Here is a 15,578-nt window from a genome sequence, read left to right as displayed (position 1 = left end):
AAAACTCCATTCATTTCATTTCATTTCTATGTGGGCCGGTATTGCTCGATGTCAGTGGTTTTCTCCAATACACAACAAAGCTAGAAAACCTATTTTTTATCATCTTTAGTTGAAACAGAAATAAGTAAATCTCTCTGTTTTCGTTTCATTTATCTGTAAATAAAAGAATATAATATTATTTATGCCATTCATTGTTTAATGTTTTCTATGTTGAATTGTATGTATTTACATTCCCATTGCTTTCTGCTGAACCGGACGTGATATAGGTTTCGTGCTGACACGAATATTTCATTTAAGTACAATTTTGTATTTGGGTTTATATCCGGGTTGATGCAACTTTTCGGAGAAAAGTAATACATTTTAAAGGATAAAGTCTAATTTTAATTAGACCGTTGAAAAAGCTGACAATAGCCTAAATTCGATACTTCAGAGGATTGTCTACGTTGAACAGTGGCGGAGCCGCAAGGCGGAAATCATATCTTTGCCCGAATATCCTATACTATAACCGTATTTTTTTTAAATTGATAGCCCATCCCGTAAATTAAACTGAATACTTGTGGATCTCCTAAGGGGGGTGGTATCATGTGTTCTAGAAAGAGTGAAAATACTCTGCCAATAACAATAGTGTTTCTCTCGAAGAGTTTGCAAAACTCTCATAACTAAAATATATAGACACAGCTTTATGGAACAACAATCACTGTCCCCGGGACGTAAACCTGGCCCCGCCACTGACGTTGAATATAATCGACTGTTTCCCTTGAACTAGTTGAAGTTCACACATCCGGTTCGACTATTAAAACCGGGGTTATTTATAATGCTTCATTTTTGTATGTGTAACTCTAGTTGGGTAAGTGTCGTAAATTATAACATTTCACAAACTAAACCTGGTCAGAATTTTATATTTAAAACACGTGTTAAGCTCTAACCAGTCATATTTTAAACGAGTCTTTTTGCTGCAGAATATTCACCTTTATTTGACGCTCCTGTTCAGGGAGTTTTCTTACAAACTATGTGTCTTTGCCATTGAATAATACTGTCTGCTTTATAATGTCGCACAACGTTTCAACAATTTACATTTTCTGCAACAGGCGCAAGCTGAATAGCAACGGAACTTAACGGATTTAAACACATTCCACCGAGAAACTAATTTGGAACGAGAAACATGGAAGTTCAAGAAACAACCACAAAACCGGGAAAATCAAACCGTTTTTGTTTCTGTGCCGTAAGTATTTTTATCTACGTTTTCAATCTGATTAAAGAAACAGAACTGGATATTCCATTTTTTGCTTGTTTTTTTTTTGTTGTTGACAGAATCTGTTTTGAGATTGTCATATCGTTTATCCTATTGCTTATTTAGTGTTTCTTATCTAAGCGTTCTGATTGGACAATATCTATTTTCAGTTTATCTCAACGTTTATCCTATTGGCTATTTTGATAATACTAGTTTCGGCTGTTTTACATAAAATTCACTCTCAAGGACCAACACCATCATCTTTCATACCAAGTAGAGGGTAAGAACCACGTCTTATACCGTGACATCATAAATTTGTATCGCGGACGTTTGAAATACAAAGAGCGATTCAATTGGATTGTACGCTAGTGAATACAGCCAATCAGAATCCCCGAATATACACAGCCAAACTGTTTACAGTTTTCTGTCCGGGGCTCTGATTGACTGTATTCACTAACATACAAATTCAGAAATCAGTTTAGCCTGGATATACTGAAAATAGGACACTGCATGACTTGAGTAAGACAATTGGTAGGACAAACCACTCTTACAACTGTTAAAGTTGTGTATCATGTGATACAAAAAACACCTCTATGACATCATGGCCGATCTCTCCTATACAGTTGCTGCTTTTTAAAACTCCGTGATACATCGTACATTACTCCATTGATATTTACTTGATATTATGCTATTGTGCACGACATATGACCAGGGATTTAACTCTGTTTGAGTAGCCTATTACTCTAAACCAACACCTTCCATAGTTCCGATTGGATGCCGATTTAGTGGGGATTTCACTGTCGGCCTACAAGAAAAGTAGCTAATGTTGTATAGACGTAGTTCTTAGTGTTTAGATATATACAGATACAGATCGGAATATGCGATCATCTAGTTGATCACAGGTGCTAGTAGTCGATCAAATTTCTCGCCCTGATTGTTTCAGTCCTGTCTACTTCAACGGTGAGATGCTTTAAATTGCCTACCTTAATTAACATCTTCCAAAATAGCCCGACAAATCCGGTCATTGGGACAGATTTGTCGTGCTACATCCCAGTCTAATTAAAATTAGACCAAACTTTCGTTCCGTTTTTATATATAGCCACTTCAGTTAGGGTCTAACGACAGCCTTCTTGAACGTTCGTCAAATTGACCTTTTGACCTTAACTGATAAACACCGCTGAAAAAGGTAGAAATTTTATAGGTTAAAGCAGACGTAATCGAGTTGGGTCAAAAGGTTGATTTGGCAAACGGGCTGTCGTTAGACCCTAACTTAAGTGGCTATATTAAAAATAAAAGCTAATAAAAATAGATTTTTATATTAATGAGACTGGCTACATTTAATAGAGAAATAAAGCCGGTGGTTTACGAGAAGTGATACGTTCCTAATATGATCATGAAAAAATGTGAGAAGAGAAAAAGGTTTTGATTATTTTTTTTTAAAGTTGATTTAATTACCTTACTTAGAACTAATTAGTAATGATGTGATTAATTTTTTGATTCATTATTTTCCAGTGCAACCGTGAACGAGCGATTTCCAGGCTATTTCAGGACTAAAAAACAACAAGAGAATTTCGAAAAGGAGAACCGATTCGTCCACACGGGCTGTTGTAATTCGTAAGTAAAAAAATTAAAACACCCAATTATAACACACGATTATTAAACCTTAGGCCACAATGCGACGGGGGTTATCAATTCGGCATCTCTTGAATCATAGCTTATGATGTCTGGGAGTTGTTTAGATCTGTCAACAGGACATCTCTTAAAGAGAGTTCACATAGCTTATAATGTTTATGTGGTTTGTAAACTGGATATCTATTGCAGAGAGTCCACATAGCTAAAGATGTTTATGTGGTTTGTAAACTGGATATCTCTTGAAGAGAGTCCACATAGCTAAAGATGTTTGTGTGGTATTAAGGTTTGTAAACCGGACCTCTCTTAAAGAGAGTTCACATAGCTTATAATGTTTATGTGGTTTGTAAACTGGATATCTCTTGAAGAGAGTCCACATAGCTGATAATGTTTATGTGGTATTTAGGTTTGTAAACCGGACCTCTCTTAAAGAGAGTTCACATCGCTAATAATGTTTATGTGGTTTGTAAACTGGATATCTATTGCAGAGAGTCCACATAGCTAATAATGTTTATGTGGTTTGTAAACTGGATATCTCTTGAAGAGAGTCCACATAGCTGATAATGTTTATGTGGTATTTAGGTTTGTAAACCGGACCTCTCTTAAAGAGAGTTCACATCGCTAATAATGTTTATGTGGTTTGTAAACCGGATATCTCTTGAAGAGAGTCCACATAGCTGATGATGTTTATGTGGTATTTAGGTTTGTAAACCGGACCTCTCTTGAAGAGAGTTTACATAGCTAATAATGTATATGTGGTATTAAGGTTTGTAATCTGGACATCTAATGCAGAGAGTTCACATAGCTAATAATGTTTATGTGGTTTGTAAATCGGACATCTCTTGCAGAGAGTTCACATAGCTAATGATGTTTTTGTGATTTTTAAATTAGATACCCCTGCAGAGAGTTCACATAGCTAATGTTTATGTGGTTTGTAAACCAATTATCTTTGATTCACTATATATTGATTAGAAACAGTACCCCCCCCCCCCCCTCCTATCCTTTTTTAACGCCCACATGAAATGGGGGGCGTATATTGCCGTCACCCATGTCCGTCCGTCCGTCCACAATTGCTTGTAAACACCCTACATGACACAATTATTGACGGACTTTGACAAAACTTGGTGTGAGTGTTCGTAATCACCCAAGAATGAACCCTATTGAAAATCAGAAGAATCGAAAAATATTTAGTATGAGTTATTGCCCTTGTTCTTGAAAACGCGTTAAATTTTTTTTTCGTTATCACCCAAAGGATGAACCCTATTGAAAGTCAGAAGAATTGGAAAATATTTAGTATGAGTTATTGCCCTTGTTCTTGAAAACGCTTTCAAATTTAGCTCTAAAACACTAAAAGGCATGATTCTTCTGGATTTTGACAAAACTTGGCTTTATTATTCAGTCCCGCGCAGAAGATTGAATATTTGCCTTCTAGAGTTTTCACGAGCCAAAAATTGAACACGTTTTCAAGAACTAGGGCAATAACTCATACTCAATATTATTCAGTATCACCCCAAAGTGTTCAGAAGAAGTGTATGACTGAAGGTTGAATATTTCATACTGGTGATTGTTACTGTACTGCTAAATATTTTTATTCAAAATCAAAGCTGCCAGTGGGCGTATATTACCTTGCCTGGCAAGCTATCTTTTTTCAAAACGTCCCTGATTGCGTATTGTATGACTTACATATCTTCATAAACTCCACTGGGAGCGGAACTCTATTCCCGTTCAATCTTCATTTCATTTTGTTGTTTTCATTATTATATCCCAATATTTTCAGGGACCCGCATTACGTTTCCCCTACCTATTGGGTTGATTCGGAAGATGTCAACAGAACTATTGCACAGTTTGATGGACATCAACAATATTTTCTACAAGAATCTTGCATGTAAGCAGAGTTTTACTAATTTCCGAATTTTACTAATTGCAAATTTTACCAAATTAGTCCAACGCCACAAATCCTTCGACAGTTTCCATAAAGTTGAATATATGTGGCAGAGCGATAGAAGAACTTTCAGTGACAGTGGTTCAACTAGACGAGTAGGGCACCATGGACTAAAGTGGGTTGGGGCTCTCCCTGGGAACTTTTTTTTTAATCATTATACTCTCATGCATTCCTTTATGCCATCCCTTTATTCGTCATATGCAGAAAAATAGGACGTAAAACTTCGTTCATTTCATTCGCCAGTAGCATATGTTTTCTTTCTTTCTCAAGTAATCATGGTAAATATCTGCCTAAAATGTTTCCTTAATTTACTATTTTTCAGACAGATTGCAAATTGTTTGTCATGTAGATGCCAAACATTGCCATATTTAGTTACGGCCGTCTACGTTGTCGCAGTAGATTCATACGATGTCGGCTGGTTTGATCTCGGTTCGTGTTGTAAATGCATCAACAGTTGATTTCCATGTGTAAGGCCCAGACTCCCTTTTCTGTAGTTGCGCAAATAGCAAGAAAACGACGTCGACATGGCTCATTATGTGCATATGTAGATAGTATGTCAAGTACTACGGATCGCGCACACGCATACGGATGCGTATACGCCTACGCCTAGCGCCTAGCGGACAAAAGGAGTCTGAGCGTAATTCTGTTTGTAGTAGACCTATACTATGCTGTTTGTGGGGAAAACTCTACATAAAACGCCGGGTTAGATCGTATTCTTCAGTCAAATACATTGAATTGCAGCTTTGGATTTTTCGTTTTGTGTTTATTCTTTGGGTGACTCCAATTGCCTTGCAAGATTTGATTGATTTGAAGAGATGATAAATGCATCCATTTTCCATTGTTATAAATGTAGGTCGGTGGGACTGATATGAAATGTGTCCATTTGTTCGGATGGAAAATTGAACCGAGACGTCTTATGCTACAGGCTGTGTACGTCTAAGATTTCTTTTGACTGATGGAAATTGAAAAAGTGCAGGCTAACCTGAACCGACAAATCGATGCCTTGTGCACTACAGGCTGTTAACGCTGAAGATCCCTCGACAACTGGAAGGGAGCGGGGAATCTCTGCCACTTCCTCTCTAATACGACCTTCGGGAGCCGCGGTGGCTCAGTTTGTTAGACGCTTGCTCGCCAACCTCAAGGTCTAGGGTTCAATCCCGGAATAGGTCGGGAAAATACCTTCGGATTTTTCAACCCAGTTTCCCCCCGTCAGTGATGCAGGTAAGAGGGGCTGACATGGAAAAAGCGTCTAGTCGTTCGGATGGGACAATAAACCGAGGCCCCGTGTGCTACAGGCTGTGCACGTTAAAAATCCCTCGACAGTTGGAAATCGAAAAAGAGCAGGCTAATGCCGCTGTCCTGGCAAAATTTCCCTCATCGCACCCTGAATGGCGTTGCCCGTCTTCATTAGCCCACATGGTGCAGAAAAGTAGGACGTAAAACTCCACTTCATTTTCTAATACGACCTTCTTTTGGGGATTTTAAGGGTCAAAGAAAAATGTTCATGGTTTTAAGGGCTAGAGGAGATACAATTGTTAAACTATATATATATATATGTATATAATTTATTATATTAATATAAAGCTGTCATAGGCATCATAGATATAAGATTTATAAAATTTATAAAACACAAAATTATCATCACTGACAACATCAACACAACAACTATAGATAGATAGATAGATAGATAGATAGATAGATAGATAGATAGATAGATAGAAAGAACAATTAATAGATATACAAAAAAATATAGTGTATACATAAACAAGTTTGAAAAAAGCAACATCATAACAAAATAATGCATTAACAAATACACACCATATGTGGTGACAAGTTTAAGAAACAAAAATATATATAAATTTATGCAACAGCACGAGGGACTATATCAAACACCATAATATCAAAATATACGCTGAATTTATAAAAGGTTCGCGGGAGTTCACAATGACATTGCGACAGACCAAATCTGCTCTGCCATCTGTCAGCAAAATTGCCGCCAGAAAAAGAAAAGAAAAATAATTATCTGAGATACTCTGAATTACCTCAGCTATCCTTAACATAACAACCGCAAAAACAACATCAGCAACTGCAATTTATAAACAAAATCGAAATGTAAATTATTATAACACTAGAGAAATAATCATCATAATCATAATCAAAATGTATATTATCAACATTTCATAATCATAGATTAGGTGTTTGATCTACGGAAATCTTGAATTAATATGAAATTAACAGCACAAAAATATATTAAAATCAGTTGAAAATTTAAAATATTACAAGAAAAAAAAAGTATTACGAATAACAAAGGAGAAAAAAAAAGCTATTAGTATCAAATGAATTTTTTCTTTTTTATACATTATCACAATCCCATAAAGAGAATGAAGAGCACTGACAGTGGTGATGATGATGATGATGATGATTGATGATAATGTCGGTGCCTGCACCCAAATCGAATAAATAAAACGTGATGATGATGATGATATTGTCAATGTTTTTTTCCATAGATGACGTAATATATTTTACTTGACGTCAGGAATGTGACGTCAGTAATGGTTGTTACATTTGTACGTCACATATGATGCGTTGATGATGATGATGACGTATCATGTAAGAGATCAAAGGTCTTGTAAATATTATACAAGTTATTATTTCTGCAGCAATTCAAAGTCCTTCGAGGTAAGGACTGTCCTGCTTTCATCTTCCAACAGAATTTCATTTCCTCTGGAATCATGTTTCGAAATTTCAGTTTCTGTTGTCTGGAAGATGGGATATTTTTCGAAGTTCGGTAATAACAGGTTCAGTCCACAAGGTTTTCTGCAGCTTGAAGATTGATGGCGTTCGAACACGACCGACACATACATGCCGTAATCTGCTGAACTCGGATAATAACTCGTCTGTAACCTCTCATACCGTTTTTCCTTGGGCACAGTATTTCTACTGGAACTTCCTTTTTGCTCAGTTCTTGGCAACACGAACACGACCGCTCAATGGTGGAGGGATCGAACGGAGATGTTCTGGTATGCGACTCGCACTTTCCTTGGCACCCGAACGTCGGAATTCTCTTTTCTCTGCAGTTACCTAACTTGATGGTGCGATGTCCGATCATGCGATGACACGTAGACGTAGAAGACACTATGGTCATGTCGGAAATGATGAGGAAAACTGTCAAAGCAGCTCCACAATTTAATACTTGAAATGGATTCATGGCACTGATCTGAAACGACAAAATGAAAACAATGTCCTATAAAGTACACAAAAAAGCAGGTGTCAGTGGTGAAAATATTCCTAAATTCATAATCGTCACAAACTAGGCAGAAAATCAGGCAGTAAATTTTATATCCTATTGATCTGAACTGTTTATTCTAGATATATCTTTCTATGAATAAATTTTTGAAAAAAGCACCCCTGTTCAATGAGTCGGCATATTTCGTGTTACGCTTTAAGTCCGAAGTTAGTTTCTATCTATCAATTTGTTGTCCTGGTAGGGATTTCATATCCAAAACACACGTCTGAGTTCTTATCAATTACTCACCTCAAAATTTTTGATTGAGCATTACAAAGCATTTAAAAACGAAAAATGTAGTCTAACCTACCTTAGTTTTCCTAATAAGTGTAAGTGTCTTAATAAATTAAAGTCGTTTGATTTTCTGAAGAAACATCTCTACTTTACCGCCTTATATAGTCATGGCATTGTTCGTCCTTGACCTACGTACCCTGACAGGTAAGCAAAATACGGTCAGCAACTGGTGAAGTTGATATGCCGATCGAACAAACTGTATTAACTGTTATATCCTTCCTTGTTGAACTAATGAATGTAATGGAGCTTTATGTCTTGGCCTACTGTTTTGTAGTTGTTGGATTAATGAAATGGAGTTTTATATCCTACTGTTCTGTATCTTATTGAACTAATGAAATGAAATGGTGTTTTATATCCTACTATTCTGTATCTTATTAGACTAATGAAATGAAATGGTGTTTTATATCCTACTGTTCTGTATCTTATTAGACCAATAAAATGAAATGTAGTTTTATATCCTACTGTTCTGTATCTTATTAAACTAATGAAATGAAATGGTGTTTTATATCCTACTGTTCTGTATCTTATTAGACCAATAAAATGAAATGTAGTTTTATATCCTACTGTTCTGTATCTTATGAAACTAATGAAATGAAATGGTGTTTTATATCCTACTGTTCTGTATCTTATTGAACTAATGAAATGAAATGGTGTTTTATATCTTACTGTTCTGTATCTTATTGAACTAATGAAATGAAATGGTGTTTTATATCCTACTGTTCTGTATCTTATTGAACTAATGTAATGAAATGGTGTTTTATATCCTACTGTTCTGTACCTTATTGGACAAATGAAATGGAATTCGAGCATGTGTATGTGTATCATTGAGACACTTTTTGTACGATGGTTTATATGAAGATATTTGATTTACACATCGGAAACGTTCGGAAGTTTTGTCTGGACCTCGTTCTTTATCTGAATCAGTACGATAGTACAAGACACACAGTGTGACGACAAGAAGGCAAATCCGTCAAACCGTCTATTATGACAATGTTCTGGAGAAATTTGTCTAAAGGGATGCGGTCGTCGGGTTTACCCACAAAGCTTGTACTTGCAATAGAAGCTATAAGTGTCCGAGCAACACATGAAAAGTCTAGAAAATGGTGTAAATAGAAGCTATTAGTGTCTCTGATACACATATAAAGACTAGAAAATCAGAATGGTGTAAATAGAAGATATAAGTGTCCCTGATACATATAAATACTAGAATATCAGAATGGTGTAAATAGAAGATATAAGTGTCCCTGATACATATAAAGACTAGAAAATCAGAATGGTGTAAATAGAAGATATAAGTGTCCCTGATACATATAAATACTAGAATATCAGAATGGGGTAAATAGAAGTTATTAGTGTCCCTGATACACATATAAAGACTAGAAAATCAGAATGGTGTATGATACACATGTAAAGACTAGAAAATCAGAATGGTGTATGATACACATATAAAAACTAGAAAATCAGAATGGTGTAAATAGAAGCTATAAGTGTCTTCTGATACACATATAAAGACTAGAAAATCAGAATGGTGTAAATAGAAGCTATAAGTGTCCCTGATACACATACAAAGGCTAGAAAATCAGAATGGGGTAAATAGAAGCTATAAGTGTTCCTGATACATATAAAGACTAGAAAACAGAATGGTGTAAATAGAAGCTATAAGTGTTCCTGATACACATACAAAGACTAGAAAATCAGAATGATGTAAATAGAAGCTATAAGTGTCCCTGATACATATAAAGACTAGAAAATCAGAATGGTGTAAATAGAAGTTATAAGTGTCTCTGATACATATAAATACTAGAATATCAGAATGATGTAAATAGAAGCTATAAGTGTCCCTGATACACATATAAAGACTAGAAAATCAGAATGATGTAAATAGAAGTTATAAGTGTCCCTGATACACATATAAAGACTAGAAAATCAGAATGGTGTAAATAGAAGCTATAAGTGTCCCTGATACACATATAAAGACTAGAAAATCAGAATGGTGTAAATAGAAGCTATAAGTGTCCCTGATACACATATAAAGACTAGAAAATCAGAATAGGGTAAATAGAAGCTATAAGTGTTCCTGATACACATATAAAGACTTGAAAAAAAGAATGGTGTAAATAGAAGCTATAAGTGTCCCTGATACACATATAAAGACTAGAAAATCAGAATGGTGTAAATAGAAGTTATAAGTGACCCTGATACAAATATAAAGACTAGAAAATCAGAATGGTGTAAATAGAAGCTATAAGTGACCCTGATACACATATAAAGACTAGAAAATCAGAATGGTGTAAATAGAAGCTATAAGTGTCTCTGATATACATACAGGGGATAGAAAATCAGAAAGACTAGAACATCAGAATAGTGTAGGCTATATAGAAGCTATAAGTATGCTATGATACACAATATACAACGGATCAAACGACCTTTTTGATCTCCAAGAGGCCAAGAAATTCTGAGAATACATCACTCGAGAAATTTTATTTTGAGGAAATTGAGGTAAGATGCTGTCTTATTTTCATAATCAGATTTACAACGGAATCCGATTGATTTGTCTTGAAAAACCTGGTCACGTATTATCAGTACAGTGATGGCAATTTTTGAACAACAAACATTTATATAACAATGTATTGTGGAAGTTCGCGGTCAACTTATTTTCAGTTCGCAAAAGGTAGAGAGTCGGATTGCGACAGCCGCCCCTTGATCTACAAGAACTATATCATGCGATTTGGGACTGATAACTCACAATGTGCTACTACGTAATTTTCGAATTGACAGTCATGTTAAATGTAAGTCAAGTCATCGTAAATTCTTAAAGAGTCAAGAGAAAGTTTTGGCTATTACCATTTGACCAAAAAAACTCGTCTTTTAAAGGGATTGTAAAGATGTTTTAAAATTGAAAGTAGACTACTACCGGTATACACAATATTTTTAGAAAACCTCTTTACAATATCTCTTAAAGACTAAATTTTTGACCGAGGAACTTGCAAGGAAATTAGGAAAAATTAATATCAAGCTCACTTTTGGAAACACTGGTCGTGGTGTCAGAAAGGTACTTTTTAGTACTTTATCAACCTGTAACCGCGTTTAGTGGCAAAGATTTATTGTTCAAAATAAGAAAATGCTTAATTTCAAGAAAATTTTAATCACGACCTTTTTTTGAGAGTTTCGTGTTTAGAGAATTAAATGACAAAACAACTCCAAGCAGGAAACAATGTTTTCTCGAATTATGTATCCTTTCGCCACGTGTATAGAGATTGATCAATATTGAAAGTGTAAATATTGAGCAAAGTGAAAGTTTTGCTTGTGCCAACTCCACTACGAAAGCTTTGTCGACACTTAAGCTCAAACACAGTTCACTGAAAGTTATGTCTTAGCTTTATCCGTCTACTTCGAAACTTTTTCAACGTGAGAATTCTGGTATATTGCGTTCCAATGGGTTAATTTGAAGCGACACGTTGAAACTACTCAAATGGTTTACCGTGAAAGCTACGGTAGCGCTCAAACGGTTTACCGTGAAAATTCATTCTATTAGCGATTGACTGTTTTACCATGAATGATATCAATCAAATGGTTCACCGTAACAGTTCACACGCTAAACGGATCCATAATGAGAGTTCCGCAAGTGCTAAAACGATTCATCGTGAATGTCCGCTAGTGCTGAATGATTCATCGTGAATGTAGTGCTGAATGATTGGTCGTGAATGTCCGCTAGTGCTCATTGATTCATCGCGAATGTCCGCTAGTGCTGAATGATTCATCGTGAATATCTTCTAGTGCTCATTGATTTATCGCGAATGTCCGCTAGTGCTGAATGATTCATCGTGAATGTCTTCTAGTGCTCATTTATTCATCGTGAATGTCCGCTAGTGCTGAATGATTCATCGTGAATGTCTGCTAGTGCTGAATGATTCCTCGTGACTGTCCACTGGTGCTCAAACGATTCGTCGTAAATGTCCGCTAGTGCTGAATGATTGGTCTTGAATGTCCACTAGTGCTCATTGATTCATCGTGAATGTCCGCTAGTGCTGAATGATTCATCGTGAATGTCCGCTAGTGCTGAATGATTGGTCGTGAATGTCCACTAGAGCCGAATTATTGGTCGTGAATGTCCGCTAGTTCTGAATGATTGGTCGTGAACGTCTTCTAGTGCTCATTGATTCATCGTGAATGTCCGCTAGCGCTGAATGATTGGTCGTGAATGTCTTCTAGTGCTGAATGATTGGTCGTGAATGTCTTCTAGTGCTGAATGATTCGTCCTGAATGTCCACTGGTGCCGAATTATTGGTCGTGAATGTCCGCTAGTTCTGAATGATCGGTCGTGAATGTCTTCTAGTGCTCATTGATTCATCGTGAATGTCCGCTAGCAGTGAATGATTGGTCGTGAATGTCCGCTAGTGGAATGATTGGTCGTGAATGTCCACTAGTGCCGAATTATTGGTCGTGAATGTCCGCTAGTGCTGAATGATTGGTCGTGAATGTCTTCTAGTGCTCATTGATTCATCGTGAATGTCCGCTTGCGCTGAATGATTGGTCGTGAATGTCCGCTAGTGCTGAATGATTGGTCGTGAATGTCTTCTAGTGCTCATTGATTCATCTTGAATGTCCGCTAGCGCTGAATGATTGGTCGTGAATGTCCGCTAGTGCTGAATGATTGGTCGTGAATGTCCGCTAGTGCTGAATGATTGGTCGTGAATGTCCGCTAGTGCTGATATGATTGGTCGTGAATGTCTTCTAGTGCTCATTGATTGATCTTGAATGTCCGCTAGCGCTGAATGATTGGTCGTGAATGTCCGCTAGTGCTGAATGATTGGTCGTGAATGTCCACTGGTGCTCAAACGATTCGTAGTGAATGTCCGCTAGTGCTGATATGATTGGTCGTGAATGTCTTCTAGTGCTCATTGATTGATCTTGAATGTCCGCTAGCGCTGAATGATTGGTCGTGAATGTCTTCTAGTACTGAATGATTGGTCGTGAATGTCCACTGGTGCTCAAACGATTCGTCGTGAATGTCCGCTAGTGCTGAATGATTGGTCGTGAATGTCTTCTAGTGCTCATTGATTCATCTTGAATGTCCGCTAGCGCTGAATGATTGATCGTGAATGTCTTCTAGTACTGAATGATTGGTCGTGAATGTCCACTGGTGCTCAAACGATTCGTCGTGAATGTCCGCTAGTGCTGAATGATTCGTCGTGAATGTCTTCTAGTGCTGAATGATTGGTCGTGAATGTCTTCTAGTGCTGAATGATTCGTCGTGAATGTCTTCTAGTGCTGAATGATTCGTCGTGAATGTCTTCTAGTGCTGAATGATTCGTCGTGAATGTCCGCTAGTGCTCAAACAATTCATTTTCGCGCAACCAATTAAAGCCCACAAAAGCTCTCTCAAGAGAAGTTTTAGAACCTTTGGAGTTTTACATCTTACGAAAAAGAAAACTCTAGAAATTGTTGTTGATGGCAGTTTGGGGTCTCGCTCTTGATACAGATTGCTCGCTCAATGTAGAGGCTAGATTATAAAAATAGCGCCAAAGGAAAACCTGTAATCCAAATGGAACCGGAAGTTGACCTCCCTGCACTGTTTTGAACGATGGCGACGATCTTCGATGGTGCAAGATGGCGAGAGTGCAAATAAAACAACTGTCCTGTAACCGAATCACGTACTGATGAAACTAAGCTGTCTGTTTAAAATTTAAAAGTTTCCTTGTAATCCGATTACAATTTCATGACATTAGATTATTTTTGAAACTGGTTGTCAGGATCCCAACATTTTTACACTAAGGTGGTCGATGTCTGTACGTTAACTTGTCCAAAAATAGAAATCAAGAGTACTCAGAGCGTCTAATATTTACCTCCATAGCCGTGGGACTCTCGTAAAGGGCTTGAAGTCCAAAACTTGGGCCAAATCGGTTTATTTCGTATAGTTATGTATTTAACGTTTTGAGTTTTTTCTCAGATGTCCCGGTAGTCCATGTGGATATGCCCGGCAAATTTAAGCTTTGTAGCTTTGTGGGACTGTGGTCTTATCTAGTGTCAAAACTGAACGGCAGAATCCCTCTATAATCCAATAAATCCATAGAAATGTTTTTCAATAATTATTTAGTATCATGGTTATATTGTCCAACTGATGAATATATAATCATAATGGCCTGGTTTAAGTAGTTGAATTTTATGTCCGTTCTAAGAGGCGGTATTTCCTTTAAGTTTAACCGTTTTTACCGCCCTATTTATGATAAAGTTGAGGGCCTTTGACTAGATTGATCCCTACTTTCTATTTCCGTTGTCGAGAAACCGCGGAATTTTGATAATGATTCAGTACAAAATTTGGACATTGTTGATAACGAAATTAGATTATTTGAATTTTTTTTAGTCCCCCTTGACCCAGAGAAGAACTAAAAATAGTAAAAGCTACACAGGTTACGATGACTCAAAGATCGATCAAAACCTTAAAGTTATGACAAATTCTTCCGAAAAGTTTCAATTACAAATATTATACTACAATACATAAGGTACCCTCTGATTTGTTCATACCAAGGGGTGAATCTTGGGATTTTGAGCATTATTTCAATTCCATGGCATCAACGCGCGGACAACGAATCTCCATAGTTCAACCGTGGTGCCAATCGTACATTGGTCTCGGAAACGGACATTCTTTAGCTTAGCTAATCAGTAGAGTGTTCGCAGTAAATCGTTGAACTTTTAGCCTCCTTAGCCATGTGTAGCCTATCCATGGTTATCCGTATTATTGAAAATTCCATTGACGACTCATCTTTTTCATGACTGCACCATAATGTAACAAGGTTAAGGATTGAATAAACAAAAATGATCCAAATTTAATATTATAGACCTTATCTACAAGACGATAAGGTATTCAGTGGTGGAGTCCGGTTTGTGTCCGAGAGGGGGCGAAATTTCGGAGATTGCCCTAATTTCTAACCTAGTTTTTTGCCAGAAAAACTTCCCTACGGCACTGTGATGGGGAGGAGGGGCGGTTTGCCCCCTCTCCACCCCCCCTTCCCACCTTTGGCTCCGCCACTGCCCCACTTAAAGCAAATTAACTCCTTGCGTCGTTTCTCACTATAGTCAAGAAAAAATCAAGTAACGGCACGAGATGTCCGTATTATATATTCAGGTAGTGTAATGGTGTATTGAGACGTGTTAGTAACTATGAACACAATATATATGAGCTGCCCCTTTTAACC

General features: G+C 36.9%; 1 protein-coding gene across 1 annotated transcript; it reads left to right on the top strand.

Moving 5' to 3' along the window:
• The first annotated feature begins 797 nt into the window (after nt 1–797).
• On the top strand, nt 798–5,549 carry LOTGIDRAFT_236213 (hypothetical protein). The gene is made up of 6 exons (XM_009066494.1): nt 798–847; nt 1,089–1,222; nt 1,402–1,511; nt 2,744–2,845; nt 4,638–4,745; nt 5,125–5,549. Exons 2-6 carry the CDS (start codon nt 1,163–1,165, stop codon nt 5,258–5,260), a joined length of 516 nt encoding a protein of 171 aa, XP_009064742.1. The 5' UTR covers nt 798–847; nt 1,089–1,162; the 3' UTR covers nt 5,261–5,549.
• The last annotated feature ends 10,029 nt before the right edge of the window (nt 5,550–15,578 follow it).

Source organism: Lottia gigantea (assembly GCF_000327385.1).
Source record: "Lottia gigantea unplaced genomic scaffold LOTGIsca_77, whole genome shotgun sequence".
NCBI classification, from domain to species: domain Eukaryota; kingdom Metazoa; phylum Mollusca; class Gastropoda; family Lottiidae; genus Lottia; species Lottia gigantea.
This window is presented reverse-complemented; position numbering and strand designations above follow the sequence as displayed.

Coding starts and splice junctions, on each gene's coding strand:
- LOTGIDRAFT_236213 (XM_009066494.1), top strand. CDS start 1,163: ATGGAAGTTCAAGAAACAACCACAAAACCGGGAAAATCAAACCGTTTT. Junction 2,846..4,637: donor CACACGGGCTGTTGTAATTC/GTAAGTAAAAAA, acceptor CAATATTTTCAG/GGACCCGCATTACGTTTCCC. Junction 4,746..5,124: donor TTTCTACAAGAATCTTGCAT/GTAAGCAGAGTT, acceptor ACTATTTTTCAG/ACAGATTGCAAATTGTTTGT.